The sequence below is a fragment of the Leucopleurus acutus genome (assembly GCF_964270905.1).
Source record: "Leucopleurus acutus genome assembly, chromosome: 10".
In the NCBI taxonomy this organism is placed as follows: domain Eukaryota; kingdom Metazoa; phylum Chordata; class Mammalia; order Artiodactyla; family Delphinidae; genus Leucopleurus; species Leucopleurus acutus.
Genome location: NC_139153.1, coordinates 101,631,348 through 101,658,401, shown reverse-complemented (window position 1 = coordinate 101,658,401; position 27,054 = coordinate 101,631,348). Strand labels below are relative to the sequence as shown.

Genomic DNA, 27,054 nt, shown 5'->3' with positions numbered 1-27,054 from the left:
TCTTTTTCTTTGTGACATTTTCTCTCTCTGTGTCACTCTTTTCATATGTGGTTCTGATCCAAGTTAGGTTGTCAGCATAGCGAGGGGAAATGATCCTCCCAGGCTGCATGAAATCCACAAAGGGAATTGTTTCCCTGCTGTTCGTGGAGACCCTAGTTGACGTGAACGAAATGTGACAGGATTTTCCCAAATGCGAGAACCTTATCAATTATTCATTCCAAAACCTTTTGAGCATCTGCTCTCGTGCCAGGCACTGTGCCTGACGCTGGGGATGCAGAGAGCGCAGCTCCCCGCCCTCGGGTAGCGCACGTGCTGGTGGGGGGACAGGAACACAGTGAAGGGCTCTGATGAAGGTGAGCCTGGGCCGAGTGGAGGCCTGGAGGCACGACCCAGCCCGTCGGTGCTTCCGCTGAGATTGAGGGGAAATGTGGGCGAGGGCATGCTGAGGATGTGAAGGCTGGGGTTTGAATTTTCTCTCAAAGGCAATTAGCAAGATACCAAATATCATCATCAGGTTTCCATTTTAGATTATCCCTCTTCTGAAAATATGAAGGACGGGTGGGGACCACAAGGCCAGGAGTCCACTCCAGGCCTTGCCTAGGACTGGAAAGAAATGATGGGAGATCGAAGAGGGCGGCAGTGGAGAGACGAGACGGTCGGGTTTGGGCTCGAGACATTTTAGGAGACGGAACTGAAGGGCCCTGGGTCCTGGGAGCAGGATGCAGTGACCATATGGTTTGTCATCTAAGTTGAGATCCGCTCCCTTCGAGGGTTGAAGGGGTCTGTTCATCACTGCGCTCCAGCTACACAAGCAAACTCGTGCTGACCTGGGCCACCTGGGTGTTTACACACCTTAGGTCAAGATAAGCGAGAAAGAGAGTGATCCCCAGGTTTCTGGCTTTGGGGCTGGGTGGATGGGAAACGGGAGAAAACTACAGATCTGGAGAATTTACCTGGGTGGAAGCATCTGAGCTCATAATCTGTTGATGTCGCCTTTGCAAGCTCTGCTTTTCGTCGGTGTCGCCTTTGCCACTGTCTCTTTCGCTTTAATTGGTACAGCCAGGGCCTCAGTGGAGGGTATGGCGGCGGGCGAGGCTGGGTCCAGGTGGCCTCTCAGGCCCAGGCGGAAATGAGAAACTGGAGCAGGGGTGTTTATTGTGCAGGACGAGTCAGGGCTGAGCTCCAACGGGGTGGGGTGGGGGGGCGGATGGCCCAGGGCAGGGCGGGGTGGGCGTCGCTTCCGAGCGAGATGCAGCTGGTGAGTGAACCCAGCGTTGGTGCCAGTGAGTTGCTAGAACGAAGACAGCGTGTAAGGGCTAACAAATCAGGTCCGGATGAAGCTTCCTCCAGACCAGAGGTCCACATTAACGAGGGGGCGGGGAAGGAAGAGGGACCACGGGGCCAGACGCACAGTGCTTCTGTGTGTCCGCTCAGCGGGGGGCACTGCTGATGTCGCGCGTAAGACACTTCAGGCTCTTGGACCTCGCTTGAGGACGGTTACATATAAATGCAGGTCATCAATGAAGGCTAACATGACATTACTACAAACGGGGGAGAGAGAGAGAGAGAGAGAGAGAGAGAGAGAGAGAGAGAGAAAATCACAGCTCTTGGAAGGTTTTGGAGATCTCTTCTTCCCAAACATTTCTGTATCTTAAGCAGAAAATATTGTTTTCTTGACCAAGACCGAATAGTGGAAGGAAAAAAAAGTAAAATCCGACATTCTAGTAAATGCCATCCATATTTGAATATTTGGAGGATCTTCCTAAAGTGTTTATTTTGTTGAAAATGTGAGGAAATGAGAAGAGAAGATGATATCGCAGGTTGGCTTGCACTATTTGTTTAAAACTTCAACAATCTTGAATATTATGGTGTGCCCGCTGCATCCTGGGGGAATGATAAAAACCGTAATGCCTCCTTTTTTCACTCTTATGGACTTCAATTTGCATCTTTAGCATTGTATTACCATAACTTTTGCATCTTCTAGAGGTAATTCAGTTGCCCTCTTCCCAGATACTGCAGATTTCTAGTTTTATAGGGTTTTTCCTTTTCACTCAGTTTCCCAATTATCACCTTGTTAGCTGCACACCTGCTTCACAGAAAATTGCACTGTGCCATTTAACCTTTTCAAAGAAAAAAAGAGAATGGAAAACACACCTCGTTAATTGGTTGATTCAACCTCAAAGAAAGCGATGTCTCTGGGTGTGGAGCCTCAATGCGATTGCAAAGAGAGCGTCTGATTGTTTAGCAGATTCTAGACCTAGAACAAGAAAGATGATTGACAGGCCCCTGGAATCAGGCAGAGCGTCTGCACTGGCCCTGCCGCTGTGCATTTCCAGCTGCACACCAGAGATCACGCCGGTTTCTACATGTTTCTTTGTGAAAGAAGCACCTCCGTTACCGTGCCACTCTGAAATAATTCACATTTATCCTCTCATCCTATGATTAGCTTTATTTCCTAGTATAGAAGAAACAAACAGATTCACTGGCTGTTTCATTTACAGATTTCTCATGAAGATGTAACTTGACACTTAAATGGTTATTCATTTATTATACTTAGGTTCACACAGCCACGTCTATTAAAGGCAAATATGCAGCCATTGGTACGTAAATTGAACTTGGGCACCCAACGAATGAGGGAGAGCCCCAAGCATGACTTACTGACTAATCAGTTTATTGTAATCAGAGGAGGGGCTGTAAGAATGGGTGGGACCCTGCGTGATGGGCCAGCAGCCATAGAGACACAGGTCCGTTTCGTTTTGGCCTGACTTAATTCATGCCTCGTTTGTGACATATGGGCATAATACCTTCATTTCAAAATGACTTAGATGCTTACCTAGCTATTAAATAATAATAGATAATTTAATGGAAAAGATTGCCGGGTCCTGTAGAAACAGAGGTCTCGCAGAAGCACGTGGAGAACCATGGCTGTCACAGCAGCAGACAGTGGACAGGAGGCTCCGGGAGACTGTGGTCGGGATGCCCTGAGCCCGGCATTTTCAGAGATGACTTTAAGTCACAAGCCCTCAGGCTCCCACACCCGAATATGCCTAAAAATAGCAGGGCTGAGCTGAGTGGCCCTCCTCAGACGTGTGTTCCCTTGTCGGGATTCTGGGTCTGTGCCACAGCCAACCCCGCTCTAGCCTTTGACAAATGACCCCATTTTATCATTGGGAAAAGCCAAGGCCATCGGTGCGAATCCCTCATCTGCCCTCTTCTCCTCCTCTGATTCTTCTCAGCATCCCTCCATCCATCCCAGGCCTCCCCAGTCGGGACCTGTGGGGATGGGACCCAGAAATCTCTTCTTCCTGTGCTCCTGGTAATTCTCACGTGCCTTGCCCTTGAGACCGTCTAGCCGATGCTGTTGTAAAAGCCGCCGAAGTGGTCCCCCAACTCTGGTTCTGCCGTTTCCAGCCATCATGCCCGTATCACGATGTTACTGTCTTGTTTTCATGATTCCAGTAGCTCCCCGCTGCTTCCAGAACAGACTGGGAACTCCTTAGCATGATGTCCAGCTTTCTGTTCACTAACCATCCCTTCCTGTCCTGTCTGCCGCCCCTGCCTCTCTCATGCCCTCTTGTTTAAGTCACACGGGACTTCTGTTCTCTGAAGTCCCTTATTTATTGGTTCATTGATTGCACACTCCTTGTCGAGTCTATTGGGACCCAGACTCTGCACTCAGCATTGAGCTTGTGCCCAAGATGGGGTCCCCGTCCTCACTGGGGTTCCAGCCATGCCTCTGCTCCAATGCTCCTCCTAGGAAGGCCCTGCCCCCCCATTTCTCTCGCTGGAAACAGTGGCCAGATTTTACTGAGCTCTCCCCAGGGGCCGCACAGTGTGCTGCAGCCGGCCCTCCTCTCTGGTGCCCTCGCGCGTGTGTGGGATTTCACGTGATCGCAGCCTCGCGGCATAGGTGCTATTCTCCGATACCCCTGTTGCAATGGAGGTGTGGAAGCTGAGTCTCGGAGCCGGTCCGGGGGTGCTGCGCCTTCAGAGCCTGCCCTGCTGAGCCCGGAGCCTGTGCTTCTCCTCCCTGTGCATCACACCTGCTCCGTCCTCCTGTCCCCACACCCTCCCTGCCCTCCTCCACTGTCGTGTTCACACTAAACACTATGTATTCAGCAAGCACTGAGCACAGCTTGGGTGCCTTCTCCACACAGGGCTGAATCAGGGCCCTTTCCAGCCTGTCCTGTGGAGGCCCTGTTTTCTCTCTGCCTCTGGACCTGGGAGGCCCTTCCGTGCAGCTGTGCCCCCTCTCCTCTCGGCCGCCCCGGGGCTGGCTCTCTCTGTGACACTGGACGGTGTGGGGTCGCTGCAGCCTTCAGGGACATCTGGTGGCTGACATAAGGGAAGCAGAACGCTTTCGGCTGAACTGTACTCTCTGTCATCTGTGACTACAGGTATTTGCTGACGAAAATCAGGGTGAAATAGGAGGAATGGTCAGCCTGCTACAGAGTGAAGGCTGACAGACTTTTTCCAGGGACCCTTCAACAGCAACATTTGTATTTGAACAGGGAACATACCAAGCGCACGTGCAAAACCACCCATGAAAAGCACAGAAATAAGGGCTTCCCTGGTGGTGCAGTGGTTGAGAGTCCGCCTGCCGATGCAGGGCACACGGGTTCGTGCCCCGGTCCGGGGGGATCCCATATGCCGCGGAGCGGCTGGGCCCGTGAGCCATGGCCGCTGGGCCTGCGTGTCCGGAGCCTGTGCTCCGCAATGGGAGAGGCCGCAACAGTGAGAGGCCCGCGTACCGCAAAAAATAAAAATAAAAAAAAAATAAATAAAAATAAAGCACAGAAATAAGAAAAGCGTGGCACTAAATAGACATCGAAAAGGACACTTGTTTACAGTATGATCAGAAATACGAAGGCCGCGGGTTGCCTGATTCAACCTCAGGTGAGAATGTGAGCATCAGGCAACTCAGGTGCTCTTGCGCTTTGCTCATGTCTGCGAATGACCGTGAGGGGACATGGGGATGTATGTATATGTGTAGCTGATTCACTGTGTTACACAGCGGAAACGAACACATCATTCATTGTAAAGCAATTATACTCCAATAAAGATGTTAAAAAAAGAAAAAAAGAAAATGCCCAAGTATTGGTTTTGGGGTACAAATACATTTTAGGGAGTAGGCAGATTGGCAGATAGGGAATCTGTGAGTAATGAGGATCGAATATGTGCATATTGTATCTTTTATGACGTACGTAATGAGGATTGAGTACATACATAGTGTTTATGTGTGGATATGGCTATGTGTATATATATACACCCCCGCCAAACGTTTGAGATCAGGTAGCACACGTATGCCCTTCCCTCCTAAACGCATTAACCAGGTACTTTCTAAGAAGAGCTTTTTCTCACATAGCCACAATACAGTTAATAATGTCATGAAACTTCACGTTGAGTCAACATCTAATCCGTAGCCCATTTTCAAATTTTGTCGGCCTTCCCAATAACTTCCTTTATTGCTATTTTATTCTGGGTCCAGGGTCCAGTATGATTTCAAATACTGTGTTTCGTTGTTTCATCTCTTCGGTTTCCCTTAATCCGGAACAATTTCTCAGCCTTTGTTTGTGTTTCTTGACCTTGACATTCTTTGAAAAGTACACGGGAGTCGTATCATAGAATGGGCTTCAGTTTGAACTGTCCAAAGTGTCCTCAGGATTAGATTCAGATTGTGCATTCTTCAGGGGAAGACCACAGAAGTGATGCTTTGTCCTTTCCAGTGTTCTGCATTGCATCAGGAGGACCATGTCAGTTTGTGCCCATATGGGTGGTGACAGCTTTGATCACTAGGTTAAGGTAATGCCTGCCGTACTTCTCTACCAGAAGGTTACTTTTGCCCTTTGTAAATAACAGGTAATTTATTGACAGGGTGGCTCTCTGAAGCTCTTGTGTCTCATCAAGATTTTACTCACAGATTTTAGTGTCCATTAGTGAAAGCTGGTGTTTGAATTGACATTATTCTACCAGGAAGAGCTTTCCCTTCTCCCTCACTTGTTTGTTTATATATTTATTCATTCAGTTGTACACATAAGAAGGACTTACGGCTTATTTTAGGCAATGCGTTGTATTCCATTATTATCATTTTTTTTTACTGTGAATCTCTTGTTTCCCCAGATGTGGCTAGTGAGAGACCCCGCAAGCTGCCTCCTAGGCCCTTTTGATGTGTCTCTCTGGTTCTTAGACAACTTTTGTATTACCTGGGCTGATTGGAAGTGTTCTATATCTTGATAGCTGGGTTCTAAGCATGTATACATGTATCAAAGCCCGTGGAAATGTACATTTATGATTTGTGCATTCCACGTGTGTAAATTTTACACAAAAAAAGACTAAAAAATATTGAACTCTAGTCACCAGGGTCTTTTTTTTTTTTAAACAATGGTACGGGTGAGCAATTCTGAGACTATCTTCTATTTATTCTAGCTTGAGAAAAAGAGTAGATAATACTGAGGATTATGGGAGTGAAGTTTCTCACTGTTGAAGAAAAGTTACAGATATGAGAAAAGGAGAGGCAAGAATGAACCCTGGTTCCTAGATTGGAATTAGAGGAATTGACATAAATTCATGGTCTTTTAGATAGAAAGTATAAATGTGTTTGTGTTTATGAGTGTGTGTGTTTCCCCTATCTCAGCTCTGCCCACTTTGAGGGCCTAGAAACAACGATACGACAGTATCAGTGAGCACACCTGGTGCCCAGGTCTTGGTTTCTAAATACCATTTTCCACTGAGAGGAAGCAGGGCTCCTCATAGAAAAGAATGAACCCACGGCCAGAGCAGGAAAACTATAAGATGAGCCTGGTGGAATATGTTGTCGAACTTGATGTGATTCTGTCATATTTTTTTTCCTCTTCACAATCATTTCTGAAGGATAGAATTACATTCACTTTTTCCATTAAACCACTTACTAAATCTATAGGGAAGTAAGAGAGCGGAGCCTTTGTGAGAGCATAGACCCAGAAAGCAGGCTGTACTCATATCTAGCCGTACTTCAGAAGAAAAAGATAGATTGTCATTGTATGTGTTGTAGTATCCCCTTGCAGCCTTTCCTGAAATCTGGCAACACTTCCCCTCAATTAGACGAGAATAAATTATGGGTGGTCCTCTGCTGGCTGCCCGGCACCCTCTTCCTCAGCACGTTTGGTGCTGGTGTCCAAGAGCCCCGGTCCCGACCCCTCTGGCAGCTCTGGCAATGGATGGCCTGTTCCCACTGGACGGGGTCCATCACCCGGGGAGGGCGCTCTGGACTCTGGAGGGATTGTGCTCAAACAACTGCCTCTGCAGCCTCCCCTTCCTCCCCGACACCCCATGCCCCGTTTGCCTTTTGCTCCCTGGACAAATGACCACAAAGAAACCCACATGCAAGGGGGGTGGGGGAGCAGTGGACTTCGTTACCTTTTCAGTTAAAGGAGAGATACAAAGATAAACAAAATGCTTGTAAGACAGGACCTCCAGAGCCAGACTGCCTGAATAGGTCCCGACGCTCCTACTTATAAGACACAAGGTTTCTCTGGGCTTGTTTTCTCACCTGCAAAATGGGAATAATATTAATTCCTACTTAGAGGGTGGTGTTGTCATGAGGGTCAATCAGTTTAAATATGCGTAGTATTCTTAGCACAGTGCCTGACATATCGTAAACGTTAAGTAGATCTCGACTATTATATCTGTAAATGTTAGTGTATTAAATAACGTATTTAAATGAAAATATTAAGTGCTGTGTATAAAAACCCTTCTCCTCTTGCCATGTTAGGCCTTACTGTATCTGGGTAAGAGTAAATGTACCAAAATTTTATTTTGGATAGCTCTTACTTTTTATTAGAATGGCTTTGCCCACAAAAAGGAAAAATAATGCCATTTTAATGCCTTTTCTCTGAGTTCAGCAGAGGAATCAAGTTGTTTTTCCCCCAGGGCGGTGTTTTTCTTCTACCCATTTGAACATTCTCTCCATCCTGTGTGGAGGGATGGAGGTGGTCTGTGAACGGCACTGTGTGTCTTGTTCGAACACTATTGATTTCTCTACGGTTATTTCTTCTCTGTAAACATAAGCGTAATCACCGTGGCAACACTGTCACTCACAGATGACACAAATAAGACTTATATGTACCTGCAAATCTGTTTAAAAATAAAATAGCATTTTAGAAAAATACTACCTTCCCGTTGGGGAAGTAGTCCTCATCCTATCTTCCTTTGTCTTTTTTTTTCTTTCTTTTTGCCCTTGATTTTATCTGCTTTTTCTTTGCCATAACTTAGTACCTATGGGAAGAAAGGGTGGAGTTCACTTGAAGAAACTGAGGCTCCAGGGTGTTTCTACCACACTGTGGTCCAATTACCAGGAAGGCCACCACCAGAAACCAAGTCGCCCTGTGCTACCAGCTTCGCACACCTAAACCCAGATACCCAAATGGCCAGCAGCAGTGTCCGCCATGTGGCGCTCTAGCCAGATGCTCCTTCTTTCTAAACCCCAGTTTCTTTTTCTGTAAAATGGGCATGATGTCCTTCCGGCTTGCAATGACAGGAGTAACTTAGACCTTGCGTGAGAAGACACTGAGTGTACAGAGCTGGTACTGGACAGTGCTCTGAGGATGTAAGTTATCACTGTGCTGCTGGAGCCCATCACTCATGCTGTGATAGTTGAGAAAGCTGTTCTTAGGGACAGGACCTCACCCTTTGGGTCGAGGAAGCCCTCTCGCTCCCAAATGGAGTGCTGGTTTCCATCTCTGTTAAAAATTACAGATATATTACATTATCTGCCAAGATGTGCAATTAGCAGAGAACATAGTTTGCCAAAACACACCTTTGTTTAGTATAAAGGATAAACAGAACCGTTGGGAAAGTTGTATACTCATGGGTTCGGGAAAGTTATCCCTCAACGTGCATAAAATAATTAAGTCAAGTATTTGGAATCGCAGCATGGCAGAGTTGATGGGAAGCCAGAAAAGGACATGGGTTTGCAGCCTTCATGTGCTGCTCCGTTCAGAAGGATGGAGAGAGGCTGCTGCCACGACTGGATCTGCAGCATCAATTATGCACCATCCATTTACTGAGCGTCTGGTTCGTGCCCAGCACTGAGATGGCTCCTGCCTCAGGGGCGCCGGCATCGCTGGGGAGAGAAGCGCTTTCCAGAACACGTGTGTGCTCTCTTGACTATGAATGCAAAAGAAGTTAAAACAAAAAAACACAACAAAACAGAAAACAAGAAGAAGGGAGGAAGGCTGTAGTGGGCAGAAAAGTGGAAAGCCTTTACATGGGCTATATTTTGCTTTTTATTTAAAAATCAGTCATGTGTCTCTCCTGCCAGCACTGCTGCTGGAGCAGCAGCCAGCGTTGTGGTTGAACCGTGTCCCCAGGGCATCACGCAGGCACGGCACAGGTGGGCTCCCAGCCAGGTGCGCACGGTGTTGGGCTCTGTGCTCTGGACCCTCCTCCAGCTGACAGCTGCTGTGTGAAAACTGAGGCTGCATTAACAACAGTTAATGCCGAGAGGGAGGGCAAAGGGGGCAGGCAGGCTTAGGTGTCCTGCTGTGCACACCGGGGCTGGGAGGTGTCCTGGCTGGAGCCAGGCTCTCATTTCCCAGGACCCTTTACCGTGACCACAGGAAGGTGCCCGCCTGGATTTACTCCTGTAAGTCAGCATGAGGACCAGATGCGAGTATCATTACTACAGTGTACTAATGTACATTAGTACCTTAGGCACTAATGTACCCACAGTGACAATGCTAAGTCCTTTCCATACATTTTCTGTAATCTTTATGATAACACCATAAACAAGGTACTGAGAATATCCCCATTTTATAGATGAGGAAACTGAGAATTGTCCTAAGTTATACAGCTGTCAGGTTGAACGTTATGAGATTGCCTTGTGGGGAGGCGGTTAGAACAGTCAGCAATTTCTTGTGTTCAGTCTCATCACCTGTGGCAGGGCCTTGGCTACCAGACAGTTCCGAGCTCGTGCATGTGGACTAATGTAAAACTCTCCACGGCAAGGCAAACTTTTAATCAGACTCCATCCATTGAAGAAAACTGACCTTCACCAAAGTCAAAAAAAGTTTTTCCTACTATCTTTTAGCAAAATAGGATGGTCCTTTATGTTAAAATGTGGGGCATGAAACAATGCAGTTTCTGATGTCATTGCTGACACAAGGGCGCTCAACCTTGCGGGTTCTGTGATGTGATATGTTAGTTCTTTTATAAAATTATTTTTTATTTATTTCTGGCTGCCTTGGGTCTTTGGTGCTGTGCGCGGGCTTCTCATTGTGGGCTCTAGGCGCGCGGGCTTCAGTAGCTGTGGCTCGCGGGCTCCGTAGTTGTGGCTCGCGGGCTCTAGAGCGCAGGCTCAGTAGTTGTGGCGCACAGGCTTAGTTGCGCCGCGGCGTGTGGGATCTCCCCCGAGCAGGGCTCAAACCCGTGCCCCCTGCGTTGGCAGGCGGATTCTTAACCACTGTGCCACCAGAGAAGCCCTGTTAGTTTATTTTTGATGGCGTGTGTGTTTTCAAGGCAGGGTAACCAGTGAAGCACACTTAGGGACATGTGTAGCATGTGAACGGTGGCTCAGCAAGGCCTAATGGGCTTTAAGAAGTAAATGTGCTGCCCAGTGTGGTGTTTTCCAGTCCTCATACGTTCATCCCTAGACGCTCTGAACAAACATCTCACCAACGAATGGGTGTTCCCCGTGCCTGGTACATAATCCCCATGCTCAACAAAAGCCATTGTAAAAACAGAATGGTTCAGCGTGCCAAATATATCACTGTTCTTTCTTAGCAATTAGAATCCGTAGGAGGGATGAAGTTAGAATAAAAGGCATTTCTAGCGAGGTTACGTTCCCAGTGAAGTCTCAGACCTCGGGAGAGTCAGTTGGGTCACAGTGTTTATCCAGAGCCCGTGGTGGGTGCCGCCGGATGAGAAGCCCGAGGCAGGCCTTGCCCTAGAAGCATACATGCTTCTGTGTGCCCTCTGGGTGCCTCAGTTTCCCCATCTGTAAAATGTAGACGGCTCTACTTCTAAGGGATTTCATTGTATGACAACTTAAACCCTCCCTCTGAAACACGATGCCAGTTAAATTATTAACAAATCAGACTGTTCAGTATCAGAAACCAGCTCATTCTGTCCTGTATTTACAAATAGACTTGTTTGTTTGTCTGTTTAACAGATCCTTCTGTCATGCTTCCAGGCACTGTGGTAAGCACTTTACATAAAAACGTATTACACAGATATTGTTAATATCCCCATTTTACAGATGAGGAAACCAAGACCTAGAAAGGACACATAATTGGCCCATGGCCACTGGCTCTGGAGCCGGGTCTGAGTGCCGGCATCCTGGTTCCTACCCTGAAGGAGGGCACACGATGACCCCACAGCCCAGCCTGGCCTTCGCACAGGCAGGTGGCTGTTTCCTCTGGGGACGCCTGTGTTGGATGGGTTCTCTTTTGTGTCCCTAAATGCGAGGCCTTTTGAGGAAATCATTGCTTCTGCCTCAGGGTTCAATAGCTTATTCATCCAATTTGTGGGGGAGCTCAAATGCAGGGAGAGGGGTTTCCCAGGAGGCCTCTCTGTTTCTGTTTTGAAGCAGCGCCAGCTTGGCCTCACCCCCTTGGCTCCCTGAGAGTATAGAGGGGGCCCAGGGGAGGGGGCAGAGAAGCGGTCAGCTCCCTGCTGTCTGGCTGTGGATGCCACGCCGAATCAGAATTCCGGTTTCTGCTCCCTTTACGTTCATAAGCCCATCGTTCGAGCTGTAAGGCAGAAACAGCAGAATTCACCAGACCCTCTGGTGGAATTGGGCATCACCCCCTACCCCCAAACACTCCCACCATCAAAACAAACAAGCAAACAAGCAGCCACCATTTTCCAGCCGCATCTTCAAGTGCTTATTACTCTCTGCATGGGAATGTCATATATTTTAAAAGAGATTTTCAAGGCCTTTTTGTAATAAGTTTCTCCTTCCTCCCTAGGGGGTGTGTGTGTGTGTGTGTGTGTGTGTGTGTGTGTGTGTGTGTGTGTGTGTGTGTGTGTGTGTGTATCTCAAGTGTGTCCTTTGGAGAAGGACCATCTTAGGTTCTGCATTGACATGTTTCCTTGATGGTTATTTTATCAGCATTTTTTTTAACCTTCCATAGATATGTATCTGCCTCTAAGTAGCATTTAATGAAGAGGTGTTTGAAATAAATCTGTGAAAACAAAAGCTACTTTATTCATCATTTGCGTTGAGAGCGGCCAGGGAGGCTCAGTGTAAAATGCATAATTAGGAGCAGAGGACTGTGTGTGTGCGTGTGCCTGAGCGTGGGTAGATATCGATGGTGTTAATAAAATCCTGGTTTCGGTTCCTTCTTCTCTGATCGGAATAAGAATTAGGTTACATGGAAACTAAATGACAAGAGGCAGCAGAAGGAATAAAAATGCATTGTTTTTATTATTGCAATAGCCCTCTTCCGGTATTCTTCCTCATTCCAAACCATGGTGCTAGAGATCTTTAGGAATAACTCTGTATAAAAAGAAAGCAGAGTTTTGTGAAGAAAGTAAATATTTACTTTTTTGTAGATTAAAAATAAAAACCACCTGTACTTTTTTTGTTTTTTTTTAAATTTTTTATCATCTTTATTGGAGTATAATTGCTTTACAATGGTGTGTTAGTTTCTGCTTTATAACAAAGTGAATCAGTTATACATATACATATGTTCCCATATCTCTTCCCTCTTGCGTCTCCCTCCCTCCCACCCTCCCTATCCCACCCCTCTAGGTGGTCACAGAGCACCAGCTGATCTCCCTGTGCTATGCGGCTGCTTCCCGCTAGCATTTGGTAGTGTATATATGTCCATGCCACTCTCTCACTTCGTCCCAGCTTACCCTTCCCCCTCCCCGTATCCTCAAGTCTATTCTCTAGTAGGTCTGTGTCTTTATTCCCATCTTGCCCCTGGGTTCTTCATGACCATTTTTTTTTTTTTTAGATTCCATATATATGTGTTAGCATACGGTATTTGTCTTTCTCTTTCCAGCCAAAAGTCACACAAGAAGTAGACTATCTGAATAGGTCTATATCAATTAAAGCAATTGAATCAAGAATTAATAACCTTCCAAAATAGAAAGCGCCAGGGCCAGATGAGTTCACTGGTGAATTCTATCAAACATTTAAGGAGAAATTATACGAATTCTCTACAACCTCTTTCAGAGGATAGAAGCGAAGGGAATACTTCACTCTGTATGACAGACTCTAGGTCCATCCACCTCACTACAAAAAAACCACCTGTATTTTTTTTTTAAGGCTGTTGGTCCTCAGGATTGGCTCCTTGATGTGCTAAAGCCCTAGTAATGGTAACGAGACTCGGCCGTGTTAGTTAGGGGCCTCGTTATAATATCTTCTCTGTAAACCACCACGGCTGAGGAACGGGGTCAATCAAAATGTGTGGTTAACCGGGAGCTGTCTGCCTTATAGCGAGAGGACTAATCTTCAAATGACTGAAACAAAATGCATTTAAAAACCTGTAAAAATGCAAGTAAAAGCTGTGCCAGACGTCAATCAGGACCTTAGCGTCAGGCGGCAGTTGAGGATGTGCTTCTGTGAAGAAAGCGGGTTCATGTTCTGGCACCTACTTGGTATTCTGTGACTTTTGTCAATTCATTTCACCTCTTTGGCCTTCATTTTCTTCATCTATAAAATGGGAATGCAGTGGTTTCTATTTCACAAAGGCCAGTTGAACTGAATATGTAAAACAGGAAGTGTCAGAATATCCCCACGTGTAAGATTATTTTCGATTGTCTTCCTGTTATGGAGGCATTGTAGAGTGGTGGTTAATAGCATTTCAGATAAATAGAGTCAAAACAACAGGATTTATTTTAATTGAGGAGACTTCAGGTGTGTGAGGAAAAGGTGAGTAGATTTCTGTAAATGAAATATTTTCCAAAAGCATGAAGTTTGTAAACATTTACTTGGTTTAGAGAACCTACACTGCTCAACCCATAATTTTCAGTTTCCACCCCTGTGGCTGCAGATCCTGTCCTCTCTACATCCACACGATCCCTACTGTGCTTCTGGCAAAAGTAGATTTTACGACTGAATCTGGGGACCTGGCTTCCGTTACTTGGAGATTGACAAAGCCTGTTAGTGTTTTAGAGGTTCTGAGATGTCTTACTGTAAGAAACCTGAAACTAGCATTTCCCTAACTTATTTGACCATGGAACCCTTTTATTTTTATTTATTTTGTTTGAGAGTTGGAGTCTAGGCATCCATTTATTGTTTGAATAGGTCTTGATGGCTGTGATCACAGTATTTTTCCTATAGGAATGAATAAATTATTATTTTTCAGTTTTACCGAGATGTAATGGACATAGAGCATGGTACAGGTTTGAGGTGCACAATGTAATGACTTGACTTTCATATGTTGTGAGATGGTTGCCATGATAAGATTAGTTAACATCCATCGTATAGATACAAAAAAGAAAAAAATTCTTTTCCTCGTGATGAGAACTTTTAGGATCCACTCTCTTAGTAAATACGTTGGTTCCTTATCAGAATAATTTGGAGTTGTTGGTAGTAAGCAAGAAGCAGTGAGATGGTGAGGATCTACAATCAGAAGCTACTGAGGACTTGGCCTCTGAGTTGCCCCTTCAAGCCCCAGCTCCCCACAGATATTTGCGTGGAACCTTCTCAAGAGAGCATGCGTAACATCCCTGAGGCCCAGCACCCCTGCTGCCTCAAGTTCACAGCTCTGCAGGTGGGCTGCCCATGTTCAGGTCTTGGTTATTGTGACCTTGAGCCCATCACTTAACTCTTTGAGCCTCAGTATTTTCATTTTTAAAAGGGGGGCAATAATATTTATCTCATAAGGCTGTTAAGTGAGGTGATGTATGTTTTTAATATGTTCAATGAGGTATGATTGTATGTGAATTATGAGATAACACATTGACAGACATGTGAAACTCTGGTTTTGGAGGTAGTGGGGGCAGAGGGTGGCCTGAAAGCACTTACTGGCCTTTTATTCCCCAATTAAGACGATAGCCATCTCTGACAGCACCCTATATTTGAAGTTGACAGAGCTATGCAAAAGCCACAGTGAAGAGGCATGCGTGTGTGACCAGTGTCCTTTTACAGAGTGAAAAGCTGTCCTCCTGCAGTGCAGAGGCTAGAGCAGTGGTTCCCGATGCTCTCTGTGCATGGCATCCCCTGGGGAGTTCTGAAAAGAGACGGATGCCCGGTGGTGCCACCAGGGATGCCGATTCTGTTGGTGAGGGGCTCCGGTACCAGCCAGCCGGAGCGAGAGCCCCTGGGCCAGAGCACGGGCTCTGCAGGTAATGAGGTCACGGCCTGGGCCGTCCTCTCTGCAGGTTGTACCTGGAGTCACCCTGCACGAGGATGTGCACTGGCTGATGCAGGATAGGCTGGGCATGCCAGCATTCACTCAGCTCCATCCCCGCCTCTGAGGACATATTCCCAGCAGATAATCTGCTGATCGGGGTGTGGGTACCAGAGGGGACTAACAGCCCCATCACATTCCTCTTTTACCCCTAACACTAAGTATGTAGTAACTGTCCCATTAGATTTTCTCTTAGTCAGTGGAAGTATAGCTTTTGAAAATGGGGGATCAAGAGCTAAAGGAACCGCCCAAGTCACCAAAACTAGTAAGTGGCAGAGCTGGGATGTCCCAGCTGAGCGATCGCCCCATAGGCTTCATCTGAAGATGCAGGAGGTCACCATGCCTGGCACGTGGTGAACCCTAACTCAACGGTAACCACTGTTAGGTTGTTTGTCTGATGAATTTTTTTTAAAAAGCTCACAAAACAGGGCTTCCCTGGTGGCGCAGTGGTTGAGAGTCCGCCTGCTGATGCAGGGGACACGGGTTCGTGCCCCGGTCCGGAAAGATCCCACATGCCACGGAGCGGCTGGGCCTCGAGCCATGGCCGCTGAGCTTGGGCGTCCAGAGCCTGTGCTCCGCAACGGGAGAGGCCACAACAGTGAGAGGCCTGCATACCGCAAAAAAAAAAAAAAAAAAAAAGCTGACAAAACAAAAAGAAAGGGATGATTAATCATATCTTACCTTCTATGGTGTTTTGTAATTTATAAGGGCTTTTAATATATATTATCCCATTTAATCTTCATAACAGTTGGGCGATGCCTCCTGTCGCAGAGAGGCGTCTAGGCGCCTGGAGCGCGTAGTGTCGCAGCTCACGCAGGGGCAGGGGCTCCTGGGAGACGTGGGGAAGGTGGAGCGGCCGTCGTGCATTCTCCACATTCAGGGGCCCTCACAAGGGGCCCTGGTGGGGAGGTGTGACTTAATGGTGAATCAGAGGTTTGGGGCCACACACACCTGTGTTCAGACCGCACCTCTGCCGTCACTCGTTACTTGTTACGTTTGCGCCCTTGAGCGCAACAGCTGCTGCTCCTCTGTTTCCCCATCCACCTTGCCTGGGTGACACGGCCTGTCTGATCCCACTGTGAGGATGGTTGTGTGAACGTGAGAACCTTATGTCGTGTACAGGTAACCAGCACATGTGGTGGTTTGGGGAGAAGAGAAGGAATCCCAGAAGTTGCCTTCGTAGCTGAGCCAGTGTGTGGAAATATCCTGTTCACTTTGCGTAAGGGAAATTCATCATTAATGAGCTTGGAATGGTACCTCTTGAGTGACGATTTTGCTTGCTGGTAGCCTCAGCGATCTTGCATAAAGTTTATTGGATGGAACTCCGAAAAGCTTGTTTTTCCAACTCTGAATAGTTCAAATTTTAAACTGGCAGGAAACCCAGGGTCACTTCAAGTGACAGGAGTTGTGATTTGAGTGGAGGTGAGACACACGGCTCGGGTAACCAGTGGGGTGGAACACTTGGGTTGCACTTGGTCCTTGTAGTTTAAATTTTGGGGAGACCCAATCTGAAGAGGAGGGGCTGGTCCCCCTGCCTCACTTGGTTAAACCCAGCACCTCTCCGGTGGACTTGCCCCTCGTGGCGTCCCGGGGACAGTTTTGATGGGGCGACAGTGTGGGGCGCTCATTGCTTTCTTCTGCAGATGTGGAAACTTGGTCCCGGAGAGCTGGCAGTGCGTCCACCAGAGAGAAGCAGACTGGAAATTACTGGAGTAATTTCCCCAGAAATTACTCACTGCCCATCTCTCTCTCCTTGTCAGGTTTGGCCTTTGACCAGACAGACGGCCTAAAACTTCTTAGTATGCACTCCATGTTTTCTTACTTTAATGAGCTTCTCTTACTGAGACTTTCACTTACTGGATGGACAGTGTGACTTCCTCTGGGAACGGGAGGGTAATCTGGTGACCCCATTCAGGCTTTGAGCCATACTTACACAGAGGCTATGTCAGCCCCTCTGCTCCAGGGCAGGGACCGCTTTTCACAGCCGCCTTCCCTCGAGCCTGTGAGCTCTTGGGTGGCAGGGACGGGGTCTGATTAGCCAGAGTGGGCGGCTGGTGAACACTGGCCGTCTTGTTCCCGGGCTCCAATCAGTGTACCTTCTTCTGCCAGCTGCCACCTGAGTAGGGCATGGGGGCCTCTCCATCAGAGCCCCGTGTTCACCTTCCATTTACTGTGAACTGAGGCACTGGTCACGCCTGGCCTCTGTGAACTGTGTGGTAAACTTTATTGGACTCATGCGCATTTGGTGCAGAAGAAAACAATGCTTCACATTTCTCCCTAACGGGAGGAAGTTGAACTCACTGTTTTTGTTACTGAAATAGAATCTGATATTAACAGGTGGAATTTTATTTTAAATAGAGAAAAAACAATTTAAAAAATATGAATGCATAATCTGTGGCCATTGTTTTCCTCTGTGACATAATTCCTCTGGGTAAATGAGTAAACACTGATACCATTTTTTTCTTTAATTTTCTCATTATCTAAAATTTGGAAAATGTTTACTTAGGAAGTATAATAATACAATGGATACCCAAGAAGCTACCGCCCAACTATGATCACCAGCGCTTTGCGTCTCGAGGGCTTTCCTCTACCCCATCCCATCCCCCTGCTTCCACTCCTTGCCTGGGGCAGCTGCCATGTTTTGTCTTAAAAATTCAGGTGGTCACAGTTAGCTTTCTGTTCCATATCCATTTCTACCCTATGACTGAGAGTTGATATTAGACTATTTTCTGGAAAAACCAAGTCAGTAGATGTTTTCGGAAGTAATTTGCCCAATGCACCTCCCCTGGGCCCTTCTGTCACCAGACAGGATGGAGAACAAAACTTTAGACACAGACACAGGGTGGGGTCTGCCCCCCCACCCACCCCCAGGGGCTAATTCTTTGGCATTACGGGTCAGGAAGAAATACGAACACCTGTAGTATCAAGGGATCTGGTTTAAGAGGAGCAGCAGACAGGGGTGGGAGGGGGGAGGACGGGGGAGCAAGGTCGGATCCAGGGCAGCCACTCTGTAAAAGACCTAGGGTTTGATGTTTACTCCAGGTTTCAACAAGCTGCTGGGAATCAGCTGTCTTAAGTTCTCCAGGTTAATTTTTTTTGCGATACGTGGGCCTCTCACTGCTGTGGCCTCCCCTGTTGCGGAGCACAGGCTCCGGACGCGCAGGCTCAGCGACCATGGCTCACAGGCCCAGCCAGTCCGCGGCATGTGGGATCTTCCCGGACCGGGGCACGAACCCACGTCCCCTGCATCGGCAGGCGGACTCCCAACCACTGCGCCACCAGGGAAGCCCCCAGGTTAATTTTTGTCTTGCTTGTTTTCCTCTGAACACTGGAGTAGTCAGAAGGCCAGCTCTGCATGGACCTCGGCAAGTCCAAGTTCCTGGCCCTCACAGCACATCCAGTCCCTGTAAGAATGGGAACTTGCAGGGTGGAGGTGACATAAGAGAAACAGGAACCAGGCACAGCTCAACGAGGCCCTGCTCAGAGCACATACCATTTTTAGGTCAAATTTGGGGCCGGCGGTTAACAGACCTAGTTTCCCATTATGTATTTTTTTCATCTAGAGCCTCTATTCACTTACCGAAGGCATATGGGAGGAAAATATCCATCTCCCAGTAAACATGGTTACCTGGGAAAATTTATAATCGTCAAAGTATATGTGACCTCACTTCAAATACAGTGATGGCATAAGGCTGTGAAGATACAGGCAAGAAATTTAGTGGAAGATGTAAATGACTGTGCAAAACCTCAACAAGTAGTTTACCTCTGAGAGGAAAACGAGAATTCAGAAGTATTGCTGGCTCTGAAAAGGCTCAATCTTTTAACCTGAAAAAAGTGAATTTAAGAAATGATGTCTTTGACATGTTCTGAAGATGAGATAGAGACTAAATGGGAGATAGAAGTTTTCTATTCTAGAGATCCTTCTTTCTTCCACGGTTACATTTACTTATTCGTTTATCATTTTCCTAACAATTTTATTGAGCTGTAATTCACGTACTGTACAATTCACCCACTTAAATTGTGCAATTCACTCATCGTCAGTACATTCACGGAGATGTGCGACCATCTCCACAATCAACTTTAGAACGTTTACATCACCCCTAAAAGATAGGCTTTAATTTGTAGCATTTGTCTTCTGTGTCAGCCCTCTGCCAGTGCTCTGGGGTAGTGATCTGGGCTGCAGGACCTACCCCTCTGCAATTATTTAACCAGAGGCGCAGACCAGATTTTACTTGAACAAAGGTTTCTGAGGCTTACTTTTTCCATTGTTTCTTCAGTTAAAGACTGTTATGTTCAGGCAGCGCCCTGAAGCCTTGCTCTATGTCCCTTACGTCCTACAGAGAATGTGGGCCGCGTGCAGTGATGGAGTTCTCCCACCTGCCTACCCAGAGTGGCAGAAGCCATCCTTGTTTTTCTCATGTGTGGCATATGATTTGTTTTAAATAAATAACTCTTGAGCTTGAAAGTTAATTTGAGAGGATTCAAATCCTGTTTCTGCTCTTGAGTAGGTCAGTATGTATTTGGGGGCCATGGTACAGAAACATGGACAGTTAATCCAATCCAACGTTGCCGAAAGGGTTGTTCCACGTGATTTCCTTATGGAAATTCTTCGTTTCCTGTGAATCTTCAAATAGAACTGAAATTCTGTCAAAAGATAAAAACAAATATGGGAAACTCCCTTTAAAGTTTGGAAGAATGCTTAGAACTTGGGTCTCATGTGGTTTCTCGGTGAAGTAACAGAACAGAAGTTTCCTGTGTTTGAGCTGGGCCTCCCTTCCTCCAGTGCAGTGTGCTCTTGGCGCTCAGTGAAACTAAGTAAGAATCAAAACAAATTGTTGGAACAGAGTGAGAAAATCTGTAAACATCAAGGCAGCGTGAGTTAGAACAACCTGTATTGCTTAAGTACCAAACGTGGCAGCCAAATTCAAGCAGCAGTTTTTTATTACAAAATAAGTAGATGGAATTAAAGTAAGGGCTGTAAGGAGAGTAGTTGGTAGTGCATAGTATTTTTATAGGAAAAGCTGATTTTTAAGTTCATTGAGATAAGAACACAAGCACATAGATGGTAAACAGACTGGAAGTGCTTATGAATCAAGATAATTAATCGAAAAGATAAATGAATCATTTGCCAAGGAAATGTCATGGAAGGCACTGGAGGGATACATGTTAGATTTGGCCTTATTTACACAGTTTTTAATTGCGCTGGATAGACTTCTTCTGGAAACAGTACTAGAAGCTGAGCTGTTTCCCCTGAGCCCCTTGGGGGTTTTTTGGGGTTTTTTTTGCGGTACGCGGGCCTCTCACTACTGTGGCCTCTCCCGTTGCGGAGCACAGGCTCCGGACACGCAGGCTCAGCGACCATGGCTCACGGGCACAGCCGCTCCGCGGCATGTGGAATCCTCCCAGACCGTGGACACGGTGGGAACAGTAAGAGTGAACGTGTCACACACGCGCCCTGTGTGTTAGTGGGACGACCCACGGAAAGTTCCAGCACGTCCCTGGCCCACCGCACCCATGGGTGGCAGCTGCCAGTGACATAATCACCATAAAAACCAAGGCGCAGGCATGTGGTCTCGGAGGAGAAGTGTAGCCCGGAGCGGCTGCAGAGTCAGCCTTTGGCCACACTTAGCTGTGGCTAAAAGCTGAGTGGAAGTCACCTTGGTGTTTCCAGAACTCTGTGGAGAGCTTGACGGGGAAACGGACCCTTCCCTGTTAGAACGACTGTTGAAATCATGTTTAAACCAAAAAAAAAAAAAAAAATTCTAATAGCTTTGCCTAAAGGGAAGAAGCCAGAGACCGAATAATGGTGGACTCGTACAGAAAACCTGCCCTGTTGGGCAGAGAATCTGTATCCCCCCTCAGCAACGTTAGAAAAGACACGGGCGTTTCAGTTAAGAGGGAGGCGCTGATGCAGAAACAACTTCCTTGGAGTCAAAGCTCGGGCACACTAGGCTGCGTCACCGACGGCGGTGTAAGGTGACCCTCCTTGGGAATGTCCTGAGCAGGTCCAGGACTGGAGCACGTGGACTTTATCATGGATGATAGGAAGGGCACCTGTGACGTCTGCAGCTTAGAAGGTGCATGGAGACATTTGCATCTTACATATCGGGAGGGGTGAGCCCAGAGCAAGGGGCCAGCTAGGACGGGCACCATTAAACCAAAATCTCACTTTTTCAACTAGCTCCTTCCCCACCCTGGTCACTTCGGTACCCGGGTCTTGGACAGCTGTCAAAATCGCGCATGCATTGAACTGTCCGAATCTGTTTTGGCTGGAAAACCATTAAGGATGTGCCTCATGAGTGTTATTTCATGGCATCTTCACTGCAGTTTGCTCAAGTAGACACCACCTCCGTTGTATAGGCGAGGAAACCGTGAGGTAGGCTTTCCTCAGACGAGTGAACACACCTGCAAGGCCAAGACCAAGGCCTGACGCTTGGCTCAAAGCTCCAGCAAAGCCACCCTGAGATTTGACAGCTGTTCTTCCACAGACGTGGAGGCGCCAGCTCCGCCGGGCCCTTCCCCCACGCCCAGAAGGGTGCGCGGCCCCAGAGGGGCCTCAGCAGGCCCGTTCTCCCAAAGCCCAGGTGCAGCAAGGCCGGCTGCTCTGAGGGCTTGGGGGGAGGACCCGCTCCCGGCCCCCGCCCCGGCTCTGGCCATGCGGGGCATCCTTGTCCTGCAGACGCGTCGCCCCTGTGTCCAGCTTCCCTGCGTGAGGCCTCCTTGCACGCACGTCTCTGCCCGAATTTCCCCTTTTCTAAGGATGCCACCCCAAGTGACCTCATTTTAACTTGAGTGTCTCTGTAAAGACTTTTTCTCCAAGTAAGGTTACATTCTAAGTTATTGGGGGGTCGGGCTCCAGGGTATCTTCTTGGGGGCACACAACTCAATCTGTAACAGGGTAGCTGATGACACCACCAGCGGTGGAATGCCCTGCTGCTGAAGAGCCGGGTCTAGACCGCGCCTGAGAGGTTTCCCACCCCGCAGCTTGCGGGGAGACCAGGAGGCGAGGAGGGGGTGGTCTGTGCAGCCCCTCACGGGCCTCCCAAGCCCTCCGGGGGGATCACAAGCGGCTGAGGGGGCTTCAGGCGAGGCCGCAGGCACCATGTCACGCAGCTGGTGAGAGGGACCCCTGTGCCCATCCAGATCGGCCTCACTCTGAGCACATGACCCTTGAGGCTTGCTGTCCCCGTGGATGCACTGAATTCTTTCGTCAACTGGTTGCTGACATGTTGCTTCTGTTTTGGAGTCACAGGTTAGGTTCCCCGGAGAGCAGATTCTCAGACAGAGGTTAGCCTTCTGGAAGCTTCTAACCAGGTGCTGTCAGGGTCCACGCCTATGGAGGGGGAAGGGAGAGGAGAGCAGGATTAGACAGAGCGGGCGGGGAGGTTGGGCTGTGGGGCATTGACACCAGAGGGCTCGGCCAACCCCTGGGGAGCTCTGAGACGAGGATGGCCCTTCAGCGCTGTCCCAGGGGCAGCAGTAAGGGCTTTCTTAGTCCAGCCCATAAAGAGCAGAGTTTTAAATTTATTATATAAGTATGACTGCATTTCAAGTAGCTACCACAAGACAAACGATGATGCCTTCATGTGTGCTTTTTACTATCATAAACTATACATCCTTCATACGTATGCATGTAAAGGAGACACACATACATGTATTTATTATGTTAGTAAAGAATGATTCTGATATTTTTAACTCCCTTAGTACCATAATCTCAATTGTCTGTATTTGAACTCATGACACAATTTTGAATGTGGGTCAAGGATGGGGGGCAGTCCTTATTCTGACTCCTTGAATGACTTTTACTAGGTTTGTGAATCCCAGATGTTCTATGGAAAAATCAGTGTTTGTGAAAGTATGTACTTTTCTGGAACAAGAATTTGAATCTTTCATCATATTCTCAGAGACATCTGTGTCCCTCCCCCATGAAGTTAAGAACCATTGTGTAAGGAAATTTAGAGTCAGGTCGTTGTTACTTTGTAAACTGCTCTTTACCGTCTCCAAACACACAGCCATGATAGATAAAAAGAGAACGTGAAAAAGTCAGAACCATGCCTTCCCCTATTCCCCCTGAAAATATATTTATCCATGCACAAGAGACAAACACAAAGACAGAGCAGAGAGTGAGGTCGAAGACGCTGCGGGCTGCAGGTTCCTAGGCAGGGGAAACAGTGATTGGCTCTGGTGGGGAGTCAGGATGTGCTGGTGCAGAGCATGATCTCTGCTGGAAAGTAGGGGCAGGCGGTCCCCTCCTCTAGAAGGGGGGCAGCCACCACTGCTGCAAACTACTGCCTGCTGTGACCTCTAGCTCATAGGAGCTTTGAGCCCAGGAAGAGAGTTGGCCTCTTCATCAGGAACTGAGATGAGTCACCGCCATGGCATCATCAGCCCCGTCACCATCGGGCAGGAACCCAGATGCCACCACCAACTAGATCTGGGCCAGGAGCACAAGGGGAGGGAGGGACCACAGAAACCTCTGACCAAGGAGGGGTGGTGAGTGAGAGAACACTGCAGTTATTCCCATCCCAGACGGGCCTGCAGACACACGCCCCAAACCACGTGAGGAACTCTGACCTGAGTGTGTCAGCACCAAATCCACACTCAGAATCTGAGTCACTGTAGAGCAAAGTAGAAGCAAGAGGCATTCTTTAAAAAAAATGCCTGATGTCCGCAAAGAGATCAGTGGAAGAGTAATAACCATGAAAACAAGAGGAAGAAGAGCAGGAAATTCTGAATAAGAGGGCAAAACAGGCAAACATGAAGTGTAAGTAGATATGGAAGAAAACAATTAGAAGTATCAGAAATGAGTAATAGATTCCCTGAAATAGAGAAGAAAAAAAAAAAACAGATGAGACTATGAGACTAGACTCAGCTGAAGGGAGAATTAGTAAATAAGAAGCTGTTTCACCACAAATACGTAAAGATTAAAACCCGAAAATCAATCAGGTAAGAGAAATGGAAGACAGATCGAGAAGCCCCACAATATGGAGAATCACGGTCCTAGAAGAAGAGGCCAGAGAAGTCGTGGCTGGAATTTTCCGACTTGGATGAGTACGTGAACCCTGTGAGTGGAAGCACACGCTGAGTCCCGGGCAGAATACCCCAAGATAAATGCAGACCCGGCCTCATCAGAGCTGCCAGGATAAAGGTGAAGCCCTTCCACGCTGCCAGGGAGCAATGACAGATTCCCTGCGCAGAAGCAGCTCCGACCAACAGCAGTCTTGCCGTCGTTGCTAACGGGCACAGAGAAGAATTTTCCAAGCGCTGAGGGGAGACAACGGTAAACCTACAATTTTGTGCTTTGCCGGATGATTCACAAGTGGGGATTTCAGCTGTGTCGGTTCTGAGAGTTTTCTTCCCACATACTTTCACTGGAAAAAAAACAAACAGAAAACGATGAAAAGATATTCACGTGCAAGAAGAGAAGTGAGAGAGAGGACGTTTCAGGAGCTGTGAAAGGCCTCCGGTTCGACCCTGCTTGCAAGTTCGCAAGGAACCAGTCACCATTACTTTAAACTTGTTCCCATTTGTTAGCTTGAACTGGGTTTGCAGTACAATGGTCTGGGTTTTTCTCCTTGGTTTTTATGTATTTACCGTAACATATACCATGTATTTTTTAACGTCTTGGGGCCTGTACTCTGGCTGACTGCACTATCACGTTGACCGCTGTTCTCGGGTTCCTGACACCAGTGCCCAGTCGGGTCCCTCCTCCCGTGTCTGTCATCGAAGAGGCGATTTCATGCTAATTCTTGGCAACCCCTGCCCCTTATCGAATACCCCTGAATTTCCACGTTCCTTAAGTGGAAAAGGAAAAGCGCTGTGTAACCACCCAACTGCCACCATCTCGCAATGTTACATTAACCCGCGTGTTATTTATCACAGCATCTTGACTCCAAGAAGACAGGGTGTTTTTCAGGAGCTGTGGTACTTTGTCAGGAGCACCTGGGTGATAGCTTTATTATGTTCGTTTGAAATGTGTGTTCTGAACCGATGCTTTTGACAACTTTATTGATATTTCAAGTTGCATAATCATTTGTGTTTGAGTACTTGGCTCTTCAGAGGCTTTGCCGTTTAAAAAGTTTTACATTTTTCTAATCAGTGATTCACCAGGGGCTTTACGGTGACATCAGGCTCGGTGTAAGTCGATTTATAAACTTGTTCTCCTACCAGATTGGCAGATATTTCCTTAGTGTATGGATTTCATAGTTATGTCATGAAACGTTTAATGAAACATTTTTTATTGTGGCGGTAACTTACATCACAGCTATCTATATATATGTGTGTGTTTGTAATATATATAAATATGTGTTTGTGATGTACATGTTTAAGCCATGTAAACAAATGTGGTAACTTCTAAAAATATATGTATCTAATATAATGAACTAGTTAGTGAGCCCTAATAAACTGGAAACAATGGGATAAAATGGGGGCATGGCTACCTTTGTGTCTATCGCATCCTTAGAAGCATAATTTGAAAAATAACCCCCTATATAATTAATAATTAGAAGTACTCCCTTAATAATTAGAAATACTAACAAATAATGACATTACTAATTGAAATATCAATTTTGATAAGCCCTTACTTATTTCTCTATAAAAACGGCTTCCTGAAAGTATCACAGAAGTTAATGAATTGCTTGTTAATTAAATGTGGACTTTTCTCGTCTAGTATTCAAATGGAAAAAACCTGAAGTATGATATATTCAAGTTGCTTTATACTAAATTGAACATTAATGGCAACGTGAGTATAATATATGGTAGTGTTACACATGAGAGTGATAAGAATCTATAATATTCATAATGGAATTTGCTAATTTGGAATATTGACTTATCTTTTAAGTTCATTTTGTTCCCGAAAATTCAGGCGCTGAAATAATGTCTTGCCAGCATTTTCTAACTAGCCCACGTGAAACTTGCCATGAAAAACTTAAACGTTGTCATCCAACTAACTAATCAATCTCTTTTTTTCTTCTCTCATTTTGTTAGCCTCTCAGCAAATATCCTGCTGTGATCAACGACATCTCATTCTGGTTGCCTCGCGAGAATTACACAGAGAACGATTTCTATGACTTAGTCCGAACAATTGGAGGAGACCTGGTGGAAAAAGTTGATCTTATAGACAAGTTTGAACATCCGAAGTAAGTAAGAAACTTTCTGAGTTTATCCTTTTTTATTTACATGTGGCAAATGGCATGTGGAAGTATGTTATAAAATTTTGCTGCAACCTAGTGCATAAGATACAAATGTATTCGGAATTTATAGTGAACATTCAGCATATCAGTACTTTCTGAAAATCTTTCTAAAATCCATTTTAATCTTTCCTGCCTTAGTAGACAAAGGATATGAAACAGAAGGTTTTAAATAATCTTGGAGCTTTTTGGTATTGTTTTGGGAAGTGATCTCTTACCATATCACATTCCAAGTACCAAGGAAATGAGGCAGAAAGAGCAGTTTGTGGAGAAAAAGCTGTTTTGTTAGTCTCTCACTGAATATTTATTAAGCACTTAGCACACGCCAAGACCTGTATTATGTCCTAGGAGTTAAATGTGAATCTAGAAGTGTGCTCAAGGACTCTGGGAAACGATATCCCATGAGCAAGATATCCCATGAGCTCTTGCGTGTTTCTCTGTTTATACCTAGATGACAGCCTGGCTGGATATAAAATCCTTGGCTCACCCATTTTTTGGTGAGGGTCTTGTAAGTGTTGCTCAGT

The 27,054-nt window shown here is 46.7% G+C and overlaps 1 protein-coding gene across 2 annotated transcripts in view; it reads left to right on the top strand.

Moving 5' to 3' along the window:
• FARS2 (phenylalanyl-tRNA synthetase 2, mitochondrial) overlaps window positions 1-27,054 on the top strand; it is a 384,165-nt gene that overhangs the window by 223,313 nt on the left and 133,798 nt on the right. For both annotated transcript variants that reach the window (XM_082848141.1, XM_082848140.1), the window contains one exon: window positions 26,328-26,479. In XM_082848141.1, the coding sequence (XP_082704267.1) occupies window positions 26,328-26,479 (152 nt within the window). The remainder of the gene's footprint in view (window positions 1-26,327; window positions 26,480-27,054) is intronic.